The following is a 17,339-nucleotide window of genomic DNA, read 5'->3' on the forward strand; positions in this document are numbered from 1 at the left end:
GCTCACTCCCCGCCCATATAGGGCGGTGCTCTGTCGGCCGCGCCCACGGCTCGGTGCCGCTCCTGCGCATGCGCCGGCTCCTCCCGCGCTGTCCCCGGCGCTCGGCTGACGTCACGCGGCCTGGCCGTCGCGCCCTCAGCCATGGCGGCGCTTCCCGGTGCCATCCGCTTCCATCCGCTGCCATCCGCGGCCGGGGCTGCTCTCACGGAGCGAGGGAGGAGCAGAGGCTCTTCGGGGCAGCGTTGGCGAGGCGCCTTCCCCGCCATCGGGCCCCGCCGCCGCAGCCGTGAGGTGCCGTGGGGCTCGGTGCATGCTGGGAAGGGTAGTCCGCCATGGGCCTCGGGCGGGCGCTCGGGGCTTTCCGCGGGGGTGTCCCCGGGGGTACAGGGCTCGTGGAGACGGCTCTGTCGGGGAAGGGGACTCCGGGGGTCATCGGGGGGGTGATGAGGGTCTTTGGGTCGGGAGGCGCGGGGCGCTGAGGGTCCTCGGGGGCCGTGAAGGTCCCCGGGCGGAGCTGAGGTTCCATGGCGGGAGTGAGGATCCAGGGGAAGGGAGAGGGGCTGCACGTCCCCCTCAGCAAGTCTTCCAGCGTGGGGGGGCCTGCTGTGGCCCTCGCTATTCCTACAGCACTTGCCAGAGCAGCCCTGGGACGGTTTGAGGCCTCTCCCTGCCCTCACCAGGGAGGGGTTATAGACATCCCAGACACCTGGCTGATGAGGGCAACCCTGGAGACAACGCTGGCCAAGGCCAGCCAACTGCCCTCTCCTCCAGAGCTACTGAAGCTTTCCCTCCTCTGTTGCAGCCTCTCACTCAGATGATCTAGAGATGTGGAAAGCTGCTGGGATGGAGGAGGCCTCGTTCTCATGTCTCCACATGCATGTTTCTTCCTCAGAAGCAACACAGAAATGACACTGGCGGTAAGGGGAGATGAGGCTGAGGGTCTCTGGGTTGGGGGCTGTGTGTCCCCTGGGGGGGATTGAGCATACCTGGGGTGGGGAGCAGGGGGCTATATGTCCTCCTCAGCAAGTCTTCCAGCGTGGGGGGGCCTGCTGTGGCCCCCACCATTCCTACAGCACTTGCCAGAGCAACCCTGGGATGGTTTGAGGCCTCTCCCAGCCCTCACTGGAGAGGGGTTGTATACATCCCAGACATCCCCATGACCGGGGAGAGGCCCCCAGAGATGTTGCTGATGGGATAAGGCTGGCCAGCTGCCCCCTCCTCCAGTGCCACTGATGCTTTTCCTCCCTGGTTGCAGAGTTCCACTGAGATGAGAGACTCTCACTTTCTAGAGAAAGCTGCTGGGATGGAGAGGGCCTCATCTTCTCAGCTCCATACAGATGTTTCTTCCCCAGAGCCAACGCAGCAATCCTACTGGTGGTAAGGGGAGGTGGGGCTGAGGGTCTCTGGGTCAGGGGGCTGCATGTTCCCCTCAGCAAGTCTTCCAGCGTGGGGGGGCCTGCTGTGGCCCCCACCATTCCTACAGCACTTGCCAGAGCAACCCTGGGACGGTTTGAGGCCTCTCCCTGCCCTCTCCAGGGAGGGGTTATAGACATCCCAGACACCTGGATGACTCTGGGAGACCCTCAGAGACTGGGGAGGGTGGGCAGGGAGTGAACTGCCCCATTCTCCATACCTCTGACAACCTTCTTTCTCTTCCTGGTTGCAGGCTCCTGCTTGGGTGATGTGTTGGGATGGAGGAGGCCTCGTCTTCTCAGCCCGACTGGGGTGTCTCTTTCCTTGAGATGATGCAAAGATCGTGCTGGTGGTAAGAGTTGTGTCACACCTTGATATTAACCCTTCCCTCTTGGGATAGTGAAGCTGGGGACAAGCAGATGCAGCGAGGGGGTGGTGGCAGTCCCCAGGGATTCTGCCAAAAACCCCTTGGGCCATCCCCAGCTTCATTAGTGCCATCATGCTCATCCTAATTGTTCCCCCCATTTCTTTTCCAGCCTCACACCACCATGGGGTTCCCCTCTCCACCAGTCCTCGCCTTGGTCTTCCCAGAGCTCCCAGTTATTCCCAAGGTTTTAACTGGGAATCCTGGAATGAGAACGGGTTTATTGATGAATAAATCATGCCTGTTTTTCCCAGTGGGGTTTTGGTACCGTGTGATAAAAGGGGGAAGGGACATGTGTCATAGTACCATAGAATGGATGCTTAGAAATGATCCAGTGCCACCCCATGCTACAGCAGCTTCCCCTGGCTCAGGGGGCACAGGAACACGTCCAGGTGGGTTGGGAACCCCCTGAGAAGGAGCCACCACACCCTCCCTGGGCAGCCTGGGCCAGGGCTCCCTCACCTCAGCACCAGAGGAGTTTCTTCTCCTGTGCCAGGGGCCCTGCCTGTGCCCGCTACCCCTTGTCCTGCCACTGGCCACCACACACCAGCCCCATCCTTTAGGGATTGATCAGCATTGATAAGACCCCTCTCAGGCTTCTCTTCTCCAGGCTGAACAGCCCCAGTTCCCGCAGCCTTTCCTCCTCACACACATGTTCCATCCCCTCAGCACCCTGGGAGCCCTCACTGGCCTCTCTCCAGCAGTTCCCTGTCTCTCTGCAGCTGGGGAGCCCAGCACTGGGCACAGGGCTCCAGCTGAGGCCTCAGCAGGGCAGAGCAGAGGGGCAGCACACCCTCCCTGGCCCTGCTGCCCACACTCTGCTGGATGCCCCCAGGCTGCCATTGGCTTCTTGCCCACCAGCCCACACTGCTGCTCGTGTTTCTCTGCTGCCCACCAGCACTGCCAGGTCCCTCTCCTGGAGCTGCTCTCCAGCAGGTGCCCCCCAGCCTGTGCTGGGGCAGGGGCTTGTTCCTGCCCAGCTGCAGGACTCTGCCCTTGCCCTGGGTGACCCTCAGCAGGTTCCTGTGCCCAGCTCTCACTGACTGGCAGCACAGACACTTGTGCTTCGGCCAGTTTGGTGCCAGCAGGGAGCTTGCTGAGGATGATGTTCCAGGGAATGTGGGCTGAGTCCCCACCCCAGAGATTTGGGTGTGCCGGGCCGTGCCCCACAGCCACCCCATGGGAGGTGCCGGTGCCGCCATCGCGCCTGCGCCGCGGGCCGTTGTGGGCGCAGGAAGCGGCGCGGGGGGAAGCGGGTGGGTGCCGGCGCTGGCGATGGCCGAGCTGGAGGGGCCCGAGTTTGGCAAAGCCGACTTCGTCCTGCTGGACGAGGTGACGATGGAGCAGTTCCTGGAGAACCTGCGCCTGCGGTACGGGGCTGGGGGCGGCGGGGGGCAGGGGGCTCCCTGGGGCAGCACCCCGTGGGGTCGCCCCGCTTGAGCGGGCTGCCGGCGCTGCGCCCCGCGGCATCGCTGTGCCATGGGCGACGTGGCCTGGCGGGGACGGGGGCACCGGGGGGATGCGGAAGTGCCAGCAGCAACCCCAGCTCGGCGGGAAGCATCTGGGCGGTGCCTGTGGGGGGAAACCGAGGCACAGGCACCCCCAGAGCGCTTTGGGGGGCTGTGGGGTGTGGGAGTCACACAGCCATGGGGCGGCTGCACACTCGTGGGGTTCCCCTGCTTCCTGTCCCCACGCTCGCGGGTGCTGCCCACAGGAAGAGCTGTTGCCCCACAGCCCAGCCCCATCCAGGGGTGCCAGCCGTGCCTGTGAGCCCGGTGCAGTGGTGCTGTGCCTCCTGGCACCCTGCCCCATGGTGTGGTGTCAGTGTCCTGCCCCGTGGTGTGGTACTCTGCAGGATGTGCTTCCTGCACCGGAGCTCAGCACCCTGCAGGGCATCACCTCACCCTACAGCATCTCATCCCACCCCAAAGCTCTGCACCCTGCAGGGCATCACCTCACCCTACAGCATCCAATCCCACCCCAAAGCTCTGCACCCTGCAGGGCATCACCTCACCCTACAGCATCTCATGCCACCCCATAGCTCTGCACCCTGCAGGGCATCACCTCACCCTACAGCATCCAATCCAACGCCATGCCTCAGCACCCTGCAGGGCATCACCTCACCCTACAGCATCTCATCCCACCCCATAGCTCAGCACCCTGCAGGGCATCACTCCACCCTACAGCATCCCAACCAACTTCATAGCTCAGTATATGAAGGGCATCACACCACCCCACAGTGTCCCATCCCACCCCATGCCTCAGCACCCTGCAGGGCATCATCCCACTCCACAGCACAGCACCCTACAGAGCGTAGGGTAGCATCCTGCCTCATGACCCAGCAGCCTGCAGGGTGCCGCCCTGCCCCACAGCACCATCCCACCCCATGCCCCAGCGCCCCGCAGGGTTCCCTCCTGCCCCAGCCCCCTGCAGGGTGCCCCCCAGCCCAGGGCAGCCCCCTCGGTGTGCGCAGGTTCTCTCAGGGCCGCATCTACACGTACATCGGGGAGGTGGTGGTGGCGGTGAACCCGTTCCGGGCGCTGGCGCTGTACGGTGCCGCGGCGGTGGAGCGCTACCGCGGGCGCGAGCTCTACGAGCGCCCGCCTCACCTCTTCGCCTTGGCCGACGCCGCCTACAAAGCCATGAAGCGCCGCGCCAAGGACACCTGCATCGTCATCTCGGGTAGGGACGCGGGCGGCCGGGGCTGGGGGTACCCGTGGCGGGGCCCCGGCTCAGCGCCCTGCCCTCCCTGCCAGGCGAGAGCGGCGCGGGCAAGACCGAGGCCAGCAAGTACATCATGCAGTACATCGCTGCCATCACCAACCCCACGCAGAGGGCAGAGGTGGAGAGGTGGGTCCGGCCCCACGGCGCGGGAGGGCATGCGCCCCGCTGACCTGCCCAGCCCTGGGGGGTCACTGGGAGGGCACCTGCGTGTCCTGAGCCTGTGGGGTGGGGGGTGGGAACCAGGGGTGACTGTGGGGCAATCCTGGGGTGCTCTGTGCCCCTAGAGAAAGTGTGGGGCAACCAAGGGGACACAGTGCTTGTGGGGTGACCCTGGGGTGCCCTGTGCCCTAGAGAAGGTGTAGGGCAACCAAGGAGCCACAGTACTTGTGGAGTGGTCCTGGGGTGCCCCTAGAGAAGGTGTGAGACAACCAAGGGGGCACAATACTTGTGGGGTGACCCTAGAGTGCCCCATGTCCCTAGAGAAGGTGTGAGACAACCAAGGGGGCACAATACTTGTGGGGTGACCCTAGAGTGCCCCATGTCCCTAGAGAAGGTGTGAGACAACCAAAGGGCCACAATAGCCGTGGAGTGGTCCTGGAGGTGCCCCATGCCTGTGGGGTGGGGTGGAGGGGACCAGGGTGCCCCATGCCCATAGTTTTGGTGTGGAGTAACCAGGGGTGTGCCATTCCTGTGGTGTGGTTCTGGGATGCCCCCATGCCCAGAGGTATGGTGTGGGCGGCCCAGGGCGCCCCATGAGCCTGTGGGGTGGTGTGGGGGGACAAGGGGTGCCATACCATGCCCCCTTCCAGGGTGAAGAACGTGCTGCTCAAGTCCAACTGTGTCCTGGAGGCCTTTGGCAACGCCAAGACCAACCGCAACGACAACTCCAGCCGCTTTGGCAAGTACATGGACATCAACTTCGACTTCAAGGGTGACCCCATGGGCGGCCACATCCACAACTACCTCCTGGAGAAGGTGTGGGGCGCTGTGGGTGGCGTGGCTGGCGGGTGGGTCTGAGGGGCACTGCCCAGCACTCACCCCCTGCTCCCACTTCCAGTCCCGGGTCCTCCAGCAGCAGCCGGGAGAGAGGAACTTCCACGCCTTCTACCAGGTGGCCAGGGGCTGGGATGGGATGGGATGGGATGGGGTGGGAAGGTTGGGATGAGGATGGGATTGATGGGATGGCTGGAATGGGGATGGTTGGGAAGGATGGGATCTATGGGATGAGAAGGTTGGGGTGGGATGAATGAGTTGGGATGGATGGAATCTGTGGGGTGGGATGAAGGTGGGATAAGTGGGGTCTGTAGGGTGGAGTGGGATAGATGCAGTGGGTGGGATGAGAAGATTGGGATGGGAGGGATGAGATCTACAGGATGTGGTGGGGTGGATGGGGTGAGGATGGGATGAAAAGGTTGTGGTGGGGTGGCTGGGATGAGAGGGTTGGGGTGGAGTTTGGTGGGATCTGTGGGGTGGATGGGATGAGGATGAGGTGGGTGAGATGGGATGTGGGGGACACAGCAGGGTGTGTTGGGGGGTGCTGCCAGGTGCCCTGACCCCCCAGGTGTGCTGACCCCATCCCCAGCTGCTGCGGGGAGCCCCGGCGGCACTGCTGAGCGCCCTGCGCCTGCGCCCCGACCCCGGCGCCTACCGCTACACCCAGGAGGGGGCCCAGGGCGTGAGTGGGGCTGGGGGGGCTGGAGGGGGCTGGGAGGTGGGCAGGGGGAGCTCAGCCCCTCATGCCCCTCACCCTGGCCCCAGGCCTGTGGGGAGGACGCAGCCGGCTACCAGGCAGTGGAGGAGGCGCTGGCCATCATCGGCTTCTCCCCGGAGGAGGTGGGCTCCCTGCGCCGCGTCCTGGCCACCGTCCTGCACCTGGTGAGACTCCCTCCCAGTATGGACCCCCACACCAGAATGGATCCCCTTGCACCAGTACAGGCCCCCCTGCCCCAGTACGGCCCCCCACATCAGTACGGCTGCCCCCCTACCAGTACGGCCCTCCCAAACATCAGTACAACCCTCCCACACCAGTATGGCCCCAGACGGACCAGTATGGCCCTTGGCAAATCAGTATGTCCCCCCCAGGCCAGCATGCTCCCCCCTCCCCAGTACAACACACCTGGGCAAACCAGTACAGCCCCATCCAGACATACATGGCCCTGCACTGCCCAGTACAGACCAGTAGGAATAGGTAATGACCAGTTCATACCTGTGCAATGCTGCAGAAACCAGTACAGCCCAGCACAAACCAGTATGGCCCAATGCAAACCAATACAGCTCATTACAAACCAGTGTGGCCCAGTACAAACCAGTACAGCCCAGCACAAACCAGTGTGGCCCAATGCAAACCAATTCAACTCATTACAAACCAGTACAGCCCAGCACAAACCGGTATGGCCCAATGCAAACCAATTCAGCTCATTACAAACCAATGTGGCCCAATACAAACCAGTACAGCCCAGCACAAACCAGTATGGCCCAATGCAAACCAGTACAGCCCAGCACAAACCAGTATGGCCCAATGCAAACCAGTACAGCCAAGTACAAACCAGTATAGCCCATTACAAACCAGCTCAGCCCAGAATGGCCTAGTACAGCCCTGTCTGGCCCACTACATCCCAGTACAAACCAGTAAAGCCCTGTCTGCCCCGGGGTGGGGGCTGGAGCAGGGTGGATGCTCTCGGTGCCCCCTCCTCACCCAGCGCCGCCGCAGGGCAACGTGGTGTTTGTGGCGGAGGGCGAGGCGGCGGCGCTGGAGGAGGCAGGGCAGGAGGAGCCCACGGGGCAGGTGGGCACAGGGCAGGTGGGCACGCTGGCAGAGCTGACAGCCACGGCCCCGGAGGAGCTGCGCCAGGCCCTGCTGAGCCGCACCGTGGCGGCGGGCGGAGGGGAGCTCATCCAGAGGGGACACAGCCCCCGGGAGGCCGCCTACGCCCGCGATGCCTGCGCCAAGGTAGGGAGGGGGACACGGGCTGGTGGGAGTGGGGGGGGGGAGGAGGTGTGTGCCCCCCACCCACAGCACCTTTGGGTGCCCACCCTGTCCCCGTCCCAGGCCATCTACGAGCGGCTCTTCTGCTGGATCGTGGGGCGCATCAATGCCAGCATGGCCCCCCGCGGGCACGACCCGCGCCGGCACGGCAAGGGCACCGTCATCGGCGTCCTCGACATCTACGGCTTTGAGATCTTCCAGACCAACAGGTGACCCAGACCAGGGAGGGGACCTGGGCTCGCTGGGAGCTGGGGGACACCTGGGAGGGACATGGCTTGGGAGTGAGCGCCCAGGAGGGACACGGGGAGAGGACAGGACTCAGGAGGGACAGAGAGGTGGCAGGACCCCAGAGAGAGACACGGAGGGGACAGGGCCCAAGAGGGATACAGGGAAGGGACAGGGCTTGGGAGGGACATGAGGAGGGGACAGGGGTTGGGAGGGACATGAGGAGGTAATAGGATGGGACAGGGGTTGGGGAGATGTATGGGAGGAGTGAGGGTGCAGGAGGGAGACAAGGAGGGGACAGGACATGGAAGAGACACGTAGAGGGAACAGGAGTTGGAGGGATGTGTGGGGGGAATAAGGGCCCAGGAGAGACATTGTGGGGAGACAGGGCCCAGGAGGGACACATGGAGGTGGCAGCACCTCAGAGGGACATGGGGAAGGAGCAAGGCCCAGAAAGGACACATGGAGATGGCAGGGGACAAGACCAGGAGGGACCCTCAGAGGGACAGTGCCCATGAGGGATGGCATCGACCATGCTGTGCCAGGGGGCTGGGTGGCAGTGTCTGTCCTGACCCCCTGCCCACAGCTTCGAGCAGTTCTGCATCAACTACTGCAACGAGAAGCTGCAGCAGCTCTTCATCGAGCTCATCCTGCGGCAGGAGCAGGCGGAGTACCAGCGGGAGGGCATCGCCTGGCAGAACGTGAGGGGATGGGGAGGATGGGGGGCATCGCCTGGCAGAGTGTGAGGGGATGGGGAGGATGGGGGGCACCGCCTGGCAGAGTGTGAGGGGATGGGGAGGATGAGGGGCATCGCCTGGCAGTGTGTGAGGAGATGGGGAGGATGAGGGGCATCGCCTGGCAGAGTGTGAGGGGATGGGGAGGATGGGGGGCATTGCCTGGCAGAGTGTGAGGGGATGGGGAGGATGAGGGGCATCGCCTGGCAGAGTGTGAGGGGATGGGGAGGATGGGGGGCATCACCTGTCAGAGTGTGAGGGGATGGGGAGGATGGGGGGCATTGCCTGGCAGAGTGTGAGGGGATGGGGAGGATGAGGGGCATTGCCTGGCAGAGTGTGAGGGGATGGGGAGGATGAGGGGCATCGCCTGCAGAGCTTGAGGGGATGGAGGGACATGGAAGGGACACAGGGGCATCACCTGGAAGAGCATGAGGGGATGGAGGGGGATGAGGAGACATGGGGGGAAATGGGGGATGTTGCTTGGTAGAGTGTGAGGAGATGGGGGTCGGGGGGACATTGCCTGGCAGAGCACGTGGGACACAGCAGGGACATGAAGGGTTACTCCTCAGTGTGAAGGGCACAAGGGGCCCGTGGGGGCATCGTCTGGCAGTTTTGGGGGGTCATGGTGGGCATCCCCTGGCAGGGCCAGCTCTGGGGTGCAAGGGGGGCACTTTAGTGCTCCGAGTGGGGGGATTTGGGCTTCCCCCACCCCCGCCTCCTCCTCCCCAGATCGAGTACTTCAGCAACGAGGCCATCGTGGCGCTGGTGGAGCAGCCGCACCGCGGGATCCTGGCGCTGCTGGACGAGGCCTGCCTGGCCGCGGGGGCCCGTCACCGACCCGCTGTTCCTCAGCTCCATGGACGCCCGCCTCGGCCGCCACCCCCACTACACCAGCCGCAAGGTGCCGCGGGGCGCCGGGGAGGGGATCCGGGGGGGGTGTGGGGTGCTGACGGCCCCCTGCCCCTCAGCTCTGCCCCACAGACAAGAGCATGGAGTTCAACCGGGACTTCCGCATCAGGCACTACGCGGGAGACGTCACGTGAGGCCGTGGGGGGCTGGTGGGAGTGTGGGTGACCGTGGGGGACTATGGATGTGATGGGTGGCTGCGGGGTTGTGGGGGACATGAGGGGCCTCAGGAGGACATGGGGGCACCTAGGACCATGGGGCTACAGACTGTGGGTGGTCTTGGTTGACTGTGGGGCTTGGAGGACCCACTGGGGGGTTGTGTGGGGTCGCTCAGGGCCGTGGGAGGCCATTTGCGGGGAGGATTGAGGTCAGTGGGATCTGCTTGGTCACTTGAGCCATGTGCCATCCCCAGGCCATGTGGCATCTCTGTGGTGTCCCCAGCAGCCCTTCTCCCACCCTAGGGAGGAAGGGGCTGCCCAGGCGCCAGAGGGTGCATCTCCCCTCCACTCCCCTGCAACACACAGCGGCTGGCAGAGCCCCCATGGTGTTGTCCCCCTCCCTCAGGTACTCAGTGGAGGGCTTCCTGGACAAGAACAAGGACACGCTCTTCCAGGACTTCAAACGGCTCTTCTACAACAGGTTGGGGACACAGGGGACACGGCGGGGGGGGGTGGTGGCACAGCGTGGGAGTGGCAGCAGGGTGCCTGGCGCCTCCAGCCCCACGCCACGGCCGTCCCCAGCGCCGACCCCGTGCTGCGTGCCATGTGGCCCGACGGCGAGCAGAGCATCACCGAGGTGACCAAGCGCCCGCTGACCGCCGGCACGCTCTTCAAGAACTCCATGGTGGCCCTGGTGGAGAACCTCGCCTCCAAGGTAGGGCATGGGGACGTGGCACGGCCCTGTGGCAGCTGGGCACGGCCCCAAGACACGTGGTCATGGTCCTGAGGCAGCCAGCTCTGTCCCTGTGCCAGCTGAGCATGTCCCCAGCCAGCCAAGATGTCCTTGAGCCAGCCGGGCACGTCCTAAGCCACCTGAGCATGTCCCTGTGCCAGCTGAGCATGGCCCCAGCCAACCAAGATGCCCTGGAGCCAACCAGGCATGTCCTAAGCCACCTGAGCACGTCCCCGTGTCAGCCTGGCGTGTCCCCAGCCAGCCAAGATGTTCCCAAGCCAGCCTGACTTGTCCCTGTGGCAGCCTGGCACGTCCCCAAGCCTTCAGGTCTGTCCCCAAGCCAGTGGAGCCAGCCAAGCTGTCCCAGTGCTAGCCAGCCATGTCCCCAAGCCCGTGGCACCCGTACCCAGTGTAACCCCACATCCCCTGTCCTGCCTTGGAGGGCTGTGTGTCCCCACGTCCCCTGTGTCCCCTCAGGAGCCCTACTACGTGCGCTGCATCAAACCCAACGACCAGAAGTCTCCGACGCTGTTTGACGAGCAGCGCTGCCGGCACCAGGTCGCCTACCTGGGGCTGCTGGAGAACGTGCGTGTGCGCCGCGCCGGCTTCGCCTACCGCCAGCCCTACCAGCGCTTCCTGCTGCGGTACGGCGCTGCCCCGGACCCCACACCCCCTCACCCTGTGTGCCCACGTGGCCCAGGCCAGGGGCAGTGCCCATCCCCTGTGCTGGGCTCTGGGAGGCTGCAGCTCCAGGGCTGTGTCAGTGCTGGGCTCTGGGAGGCTGCAGCTCCAGGGCTGTGTCAGTGCTGGGCTCTGGGAGGCTGCAGCTCCAGGGCTGTGTCAGTGCTGGGCTCTGGGAGGCTGCAGCTCCAGGGCTGTGTCAGTGCTGGGCTCTGGGAGGCTGCAGCTCCAGGGCTGTGTCAGTGCTGGGCTCTGGGAGGCTGCAGCTCCAGGGCTGTGTCAGTGCTGGGCTCTGGGACGCTGCAGCTCCAGGGCTGTGTCAGTGCTGGGCTCTGGGAGGCTGCAGCTCCAGGGCTGTGTCAGTGCTGGGCTCTGGGAGGCTGCAGCTCCAGGGCTGTGTCAGTGCTGGGCTCTGGGACGCTGCAGCTCCAGGGCTGTGTCAGTGCTGGGCTCTGGGACGCTGCAGCTCCAGGGCTGTGTCAGTGCTGGGCTCTGGGAGGCTGCAGCTCCAGGGCTGTGTCAGTGCTGGGCTCTGGGAGGCTGCAGCTCCAGGGCTGTGTCAGTGCTGGGCTCTGGGAGGCTGCAGCTCCAGGGCTGTGTCAGTGCTGGGCTCTGGGGAGGCTGCAGCTCCAGGGCTGTGTCAGTGCTGGGCTCTGGGAGGCTGCAGCTCCAGGGCTGTGTCACTGCTGGGCCCTGGGAGGCTGCAGCTCCAGGGCTGTGTCAGTGCTGGGCCCCTCACTCGCTGCCACAGGGACACTGAGGGGCTGCAGCGTGGCCAGAGCCGGGCACAGAGCTGGGGAAGGGGCTGGAGCACAAGGGGCTGGGGAGGGGCTGAGGGAATGGGGGTGTTGAGCCTGGAGAAGAGGAGGCTGAGGGCAGACAGCAGCACTCTCTGCAGCTCCCTCACAGGAGGCTGGGGCTGGGGGAAGTCAGTCTCTGCCCCCAAGTGACAAAAGAGCCTCATGTGTAACCAGGGAAGGTTGAGACTGGAGCTGGGGAACAATTCCTTCCCCCAAGGGCTGTCCAGCCCTGTCCCAGCTGCCCAGGGCCATGGGGGAGTGCCCAGCCCTAGAGGGATCCCAAAGCCGTGGGACTGAGGTGCTGAGGCCATGGGTCAGTGGTGGCTGTGGCAGAGTGAAGGATGGGCTGGGACTCCAGCAGCTTCAAGGGCATTTTCAACCCAAATGATTCCCTGATTCTCTGCCCCTCAGCTACAAGATGACCTGTGAGTACACGTGGCCCAACCACCTGATGGCCAGTGACCGGGAGGCCACTCAAGCCCTGCTGGAGCAGCACGGCTTCCAGGACGACGTGGCTTATGGCCACACCAAGGTCTTCATCCGCACGCCCCGCACCCTCTTCCGCCTGGAGCAGGAGCGGGCGCAGCTCATCCCCATCATCGTCCTGCTGCTGCAGAAGGTGAGCACGGGCCATGTGAGCCAGCTGGGTCTGGTGCCCATGGGGTGACACGGGGTTGTGGGGGCACCCTGGTGCCTGAATGGGCATGGGCTGCCTATGTGGGGAGCTGCTGGTGCTGGGGGGCTTGGAGCGGGGCAGCAGGCTGCTGTGGGCATGACATGGGGCACAGGATGGTGCAGAGCAGGGGCTTGGCATGGGCAAAGCATTGTGTGGGGCAGGGGATGGGGTGTGACGTGGGGCATGGTGTAGGGTGTGCTGTAGGGCAGGGGATGGGGTTGGCATGGTGTAGGGTGTGCTGTGGGGCAGGGGATGGGGTTGGCATGGTGTAGGCTGTGCTGTGGGGCAGGGGATGGGGCAGGGCTTGCGGCCTGGGACACGGCAGGGGCGTGGAGTGTGGCATTGGGCATGCTGTGGGGCTTGGCGTGGGGGATGCTGTGGGGCTCTGCACGGAGCGTGGCATGGGGCAGCGGACAGGGCACTGTGTGGGGCTCGGCATGGCATGGGGCAGGCCGTGGGGCTGGCACGGGGCACAGCGCGGGGCATTGCTTCGGAGCAGGGCTGGGGTGCGCTGTGGGGGTTTGGGGAGCGGGGGATCCGCGGGGCCATGCCCACCCTGACGGCCGTTGCCCGCAGGCGTGGCGCGGGGCCCTGGCCCGCCGGCGCTGCCGCTACCTGCGCGCCGCCCGCGCCATCCTGGCCTGCTACAAAGCGCAGAAGGTGCGGGCGTACCTGCGGGAGCTGCTGCGGCGCTTCCAGGGCGTGCGGGCCCTCCCCGACCTGGGCGCCAGCCTGGCCTGGCCCCCGCCGCCCCCCGTGCTCGCCCGCTTCCAGGAGGGCACCCAGCGCCTCTTCCGCAGGTACCCGCGGCGGGGGCACGGCCTGGGGTCACCGGCGGGCGTGCAGGGGTGGGACGGATGGGGACACGGGGTGGGGGTGTAGGGGTGGGACGGATGGGGACACGGGGTGGGGGTGTAGAGGGTGGGATGGATGGGGACATGGGGTGGGGGTGTAGAGGGTGGGATGGATGGGGACATGGGGTGGGGATGTAGGAGGTGGGATGGATGGGGACATGGGGTGGGGATGTAGGAGGTGGGATGGATGGGGACATGGGGTGGGGGTGTAGGGGATGGGACGGATGGGGACACGGGGTGGGGGTGTAGGGGATGGGATGGATGGGGACATGGGGTGGGGGTGTAGGGGGGTGGGATGGATGGGGACATGGGATGAGGATGGGGATGACCATGTGGGATGGGGACAGGGGGACAGGAACGTGGGATGTGGATATAGGATGAGGACAGGGGACGAGAACATGGGACATGAGCGTGGGATGTTTATGTGGGATGGGGAGAGGGATGTGGGACGGGGTCACAAGGCAGGGATGTAGTATATGGGATGGATGGGGACATGGAATGGGGATGGCAATGTGGGATGGGGACATGGGGACAAGGGACAGGAACATGGGATATGGACGTGGGCTGGGGATGTGGATGTGGGATGGGGTCATGAGATGGGGATGTGTTGTATGGGATGGATGGGGACATGGAGTGGGATGGCAATGTGGGATGGGGACAGGGGACAAGGGACAGGAACATGGGATGTGGACATGGGATATGGAATGGGCATGAGGGATGGAGGCATGGGCTGTGGATTCAGGATGGGGATGTGGGGCTGGAATGGAGAGTGAGGATGTGGGACAGGGACATGGGATGTGGGATGGAGACAAGGATGTGAGGACGGGACAGACACAGACGATGATGGGACTGTGGGATGGGGCTGTGGGACGGGAGTGCAGGACGGGGCCATGGGACGGGGGTGCAGGACGGGGCCATGGGACAGGGGTGCAGGATGTGCTGTGGTGTGGTTGCTGCAGGTGGCGAGCACGGCAGATCATCAAGAACATCCCTCCCTCGGAGATGGGGCAGATCCGGGCCAAGGTGGCCGCCATGGAGGCGCTGGCCGGGCTGCGGCGGGACTGGGGCTGCCAGCGCCGCTGGGCACAGGACTACCTCTCCTCGGTAAGGGCTGCCAGAGCCTTTGGGCTGCCACCCACACCCTCCTCCAGGCTGCCACCACCACTCTCCACCACCCCCTCCCCATGTCTCCCCCCAGCCCAGCGAGAACCCGGGGCTGGCGCTGCCCTTCGCCCGCCGTGTCCAGGCCCTCAAGGACAAGGTGCATTTCAGCTCCGTCCTCTTCTCCTGCCACGTCCGTAAGGTGAGGGGGGGGATGTGGGTCCTGCCCAGCCACTGCCTCTGTGCCACCCCTGACGTGTCCCCTCACCTCACCCCTCACCCCACAGATCAACCGCTTCGGGAAGAGCCGGGACCGTGCCATCCTCCTGACCGACCAGCACCTCTACAAGCTGGACCCCCGGCAGCAGTACCGGGTGATGCGGGCACTGCCCCTCAGCACTGTGAGTGTCTCTGGCGGGGAGAGGGCACAGCCACCCTCTGCAGGGTCAGGGGGACTCAGGTGTCCCAGCTGTCCCAGTCCCACACAGTGTTAGCCCCTTGCCTGCTACCAGAAACAGCTCCACACAAAACCATGACAACACCCCGCCGTGGTCCCCATGGCCATGTGCTGGGAGCATCAGCATCATAGTGTGGCCCTCACTGCCACAGGGACACTGAGAGGCTGCAGCCCCAGGGCTGTGCTCAGTGCTGGGCCCCTCACTCACTGCCACAGGGACACTGAGGGGCTGCAGCGTGGCCAGAGCCGGGCACAGAGCTGGGGAAGGGGCTGGAGCACAAGGGGCTGGGAAGGGGCTGAGGGAATGGGGGTGTTGAGCTTGGAGGAGGCTGAGGGGAGACAGCAGCACTCTCTGCAGCTCCCTTACAGGAGGCTGTAGCCAGGGGAAGTCAGTCTCTGCTCCCAAGTGACAGGACAAGAGGAAACAGGCTCAAGTTGCTCCAGGGGAGGTTGAGGCTGGAGCTGGGGAACAATTCCTTCCCCCAAGGGCTGTCCAGCCCTGTCCCAGCTGCCCAGGGCTATCCTGGAGGGATCCCAAAGCCTGGGGCTGTGGGGCTGAGCCCATGGGTCAGTCAGTGGTGGCTGTGGCAGTGCTGGGGGACTGTTGGGCTCCATCAGCTTCAGGGGCTTCTCCACCCAAAATGCTTCAGTGATTGTGTGACATGGGGAAGTCCCCTGGGACAGAAGTTGGTGCTGTCCCCACCACAGTGCCTGTGCCATTGTCTCCCCACGATGTCCCCACCGTTCTGCCTTGGCCACGGTGAGGCTGTGTCCCCCAGCCCCTCCTGCAGCCCTGGTGACAGCAGCGACACCCGTCTGTCCCCGCAGGTGACGGGGCTGAGCGTGACGAGCTGCCGGGCGCAGCTGCTGGTGTTCCACACCCAGAGCCAGGAGGACCTGGCCGTGTGTCTGCACAAGATGCAGCCGGCGGGGGACAACAGGGTGGGCGAGCTGGTGGGCGTCCTGCTGGAGCACTGCCGAGCGTGAGTTGGGGGATTCGGGGCTCTGTGGGGGGAGTCACAGCGCCCCTTGAACCGCCCGCTGACGCCGGGGTGTCGTAGGACCAAGCGGGAGCTGCGGGTGCGGGTGTCCGACTGCATCCAGCTGAACCTGCGCGGGCGCCGGCGGCTGCTCACGGTGGAGACGCGGCCGGACGCCGCCACCCCCGATTTTGGCAAGAGCCGTGACGGCTTCGTGCTCTACTGGTCTGGGAAATGAGGGAGGAGCGGCTCCCCCTGCCCCCCTCCCCTCTGCTCAGCACCCCACGGCCCCGTGAGCCCCAACCACCCGTCCCCTACCCTGTGTCTCCCCCCCGGGACGATGCTGAAGCCTCTGTGTGTGCCAGGAATAAAGAGCTGGATGGGACCCCTGCAGCCCACCTGAACATGGCCAGGACCCCCAGAACCTGCCTCAGAGCTGGCCCCTGCCAGCCCAGGGCGAGCAGTGGGGCAGCACTGGGCTCGGGGTGTGGATGGGGGTGGGATGGGAGCTCTGGGGTGGGGTGAGGTGGCCCTTACAGCCCTGATGTCTCCATGGCTTGGTGCCCTCATGGCCTGGATCCTGATGTCCCTCCCTCACACCCAGTGACCCACATCCCCAATGTCCTCTGTCCCTGTGCCCATGTCCGTGTCCCAATGTCCTCCGTGTCCCTGTGCCCATGTCCCCGTGTCCCAATGTCCTCAGTGTCCCTGTGCCCATGTCCCATTGTTGTCAGTGTCCCCGTGCTTCATCCCCATATCCCAACGTCCTCTGTCCCTGTGCCCGTGTCCCCATGTCGTCAGTGTCCCTGTGCTTTGTCCCCATGTCCCAGCCACCCTGTGTCCCCAGGGAACGGGGCAGACTGTTGGTGTCTGGAAGGTGACCGTGTCCCCCTGGCGTTGGGTTGGACTTTGGCATCCGAAGAGCTCATCCTGTGCCAGGAACCACCAGACCATGGTGTTAGCGGCGTTTCAGGCATCCAATTAATATCTCCATGGGCAACTGTAAACCGCCTGTGAACCCCCAAACCGGGAGCATCGCCGTGGGAACCGCCTGTGAACCCCCAAACCGGGAGCGCTGCCATGGGAACGGCCTGTGAACCCCCAAACCGGGAGCGCCGCCGTGGGAACCGCCCCTAAACCCCCCAAACCCGGAGCGTGGCCATGGGAACGGCCTGTGAACCCCCAAACCGGGAGCGCCGCCGTGGGAACGGCCTGTGACCCCCCAAACCGGGAGCGCCGCCGTGGGAGCGGCCCGTGACCCCCAGGCCGGGAGCCCCGCCGTGGGAGCGGCCCGTGACCCCCCAGGCCGGGAGCGCCGCCGTGGGAGCGGCCCGTGACCCCCAGGCCGGGAGCGCCGCCGTGGGAGCGGCCCGTGACCCCCAGGCCGGGAGCGCCGCCGTGGGCGCGGCCCGTGACCCCCCAGACCGGGAGCGCCGCCGTGGGAGCGGCCCGTGACCCCCAGACCGGGAGCGCCGCCGTGGGAGCGG

The 17,339-nt window shown here is 65.3% G+C and overlaps 1 protein-coding gene, 1 long non-coding RNA gene and 3 other non-coding genes across 5 annotated transcripts; all 5 read left to right on the plus strand.

Annotated features, from left to right (window-relative positions):
* Positions 1 to 100: 100 nt before the first annotated feature.
* LOC133625528 (uncharacterized) lies at positions 101 to 2,083 on the plus strand. The gene is made up of 5 exons (XR_009818810.1): positions 101 to 291; positions 803 to 917; positions 1,256 to 1,377; positions 1,667 to 1,765; positions 1,950 to 2,083. It is a non-coding gene; the product is annotated as an uncharacterized LOC133625528 (long non-coding RNA).
* On the plus strand, positions 575 to 708 carry LOC133625593 (small nucleolar RNA SNORA9). Its single transcript, XR_009818848.1, has one exon. It is a non-coding gene; the product is annotated as a small nucleolar RNA SNORA9 (small nucleolar RNA).
* On the plus strand, positions 1,021 to 1,154 carry LOC133625594 (small nucleolar RNA SNORA9). Its single transcript, XR_009818849.1, has one exon. It is a non-coding gene; the product is annotated as a small nucleolar RNA SNORA9 (small nucleolar RNA).
* LOC133625592 (small nucleolar RNA SNORA9) lies at positions 1,431 to 1,564 on the plus strand. The gene has a single exon (XR_009818847.1). It is a non-coding gene; the product is annotated as a small nucleolar RNA SNORA9 (small nucleolar RNA).
* Positions 2,084 to 3,081: 998 nt separating the features above from the next.
* MYO1G (myosin IG) lies at positions 3,082 to 16,237 on the plus strand. Its single transcript, XM_061996255.1, is given in 23 exon segments — positions 3,082 to 3,207; positions 4,311 to 4,519; positions 4,594 to 4,687; positions 5,371 to 5,536; positions 5,619 to 5,672; positions 6,144 to 6,236; positions 6,320 to 6,436; positions 7,272 to 7,511; positions 7,611 to 7,756; positions 8,359 to 8,473; positions 9,236 to 9,334; positions 9,336 to 9,407; positions 9,475 to 9,545; positions 9,977 to 10,051; positions 10,153 to 10,285; positions 10,781 to 10,947; positions 12,196 to 12,403; positions 13,037 to 13,260; positions 14,274 to 14,418; positions 14,513 to 14,617; positions 14,703 to 14,816; positions 15,701 to 15,855; positions 15,934 to 16,237. Coding segments are annotated over 23 exon segments (3,054 nt in total). The 5' UTR covers positions 3,082 to 3,112; the 3' UTR covers positions 16,091 to 16,237.
* Positions 16,238 to 17,339: the final 1,102 nt, after the last annotated feature.

Source organism: Colius striatus, chromosome 5 (genome assembly GCF_028858725.1).
Source record: "Colius striatus isolate bColStr4 chromosome 5, bColStr4.1.hap1, whole genome shotgun sequence".
Classification (NCBI taxonomy): Eukaryota; Metazoa; Chordata; class Aves; order Coliiformes; family Coliidae; genus Colius; species Colius striatus.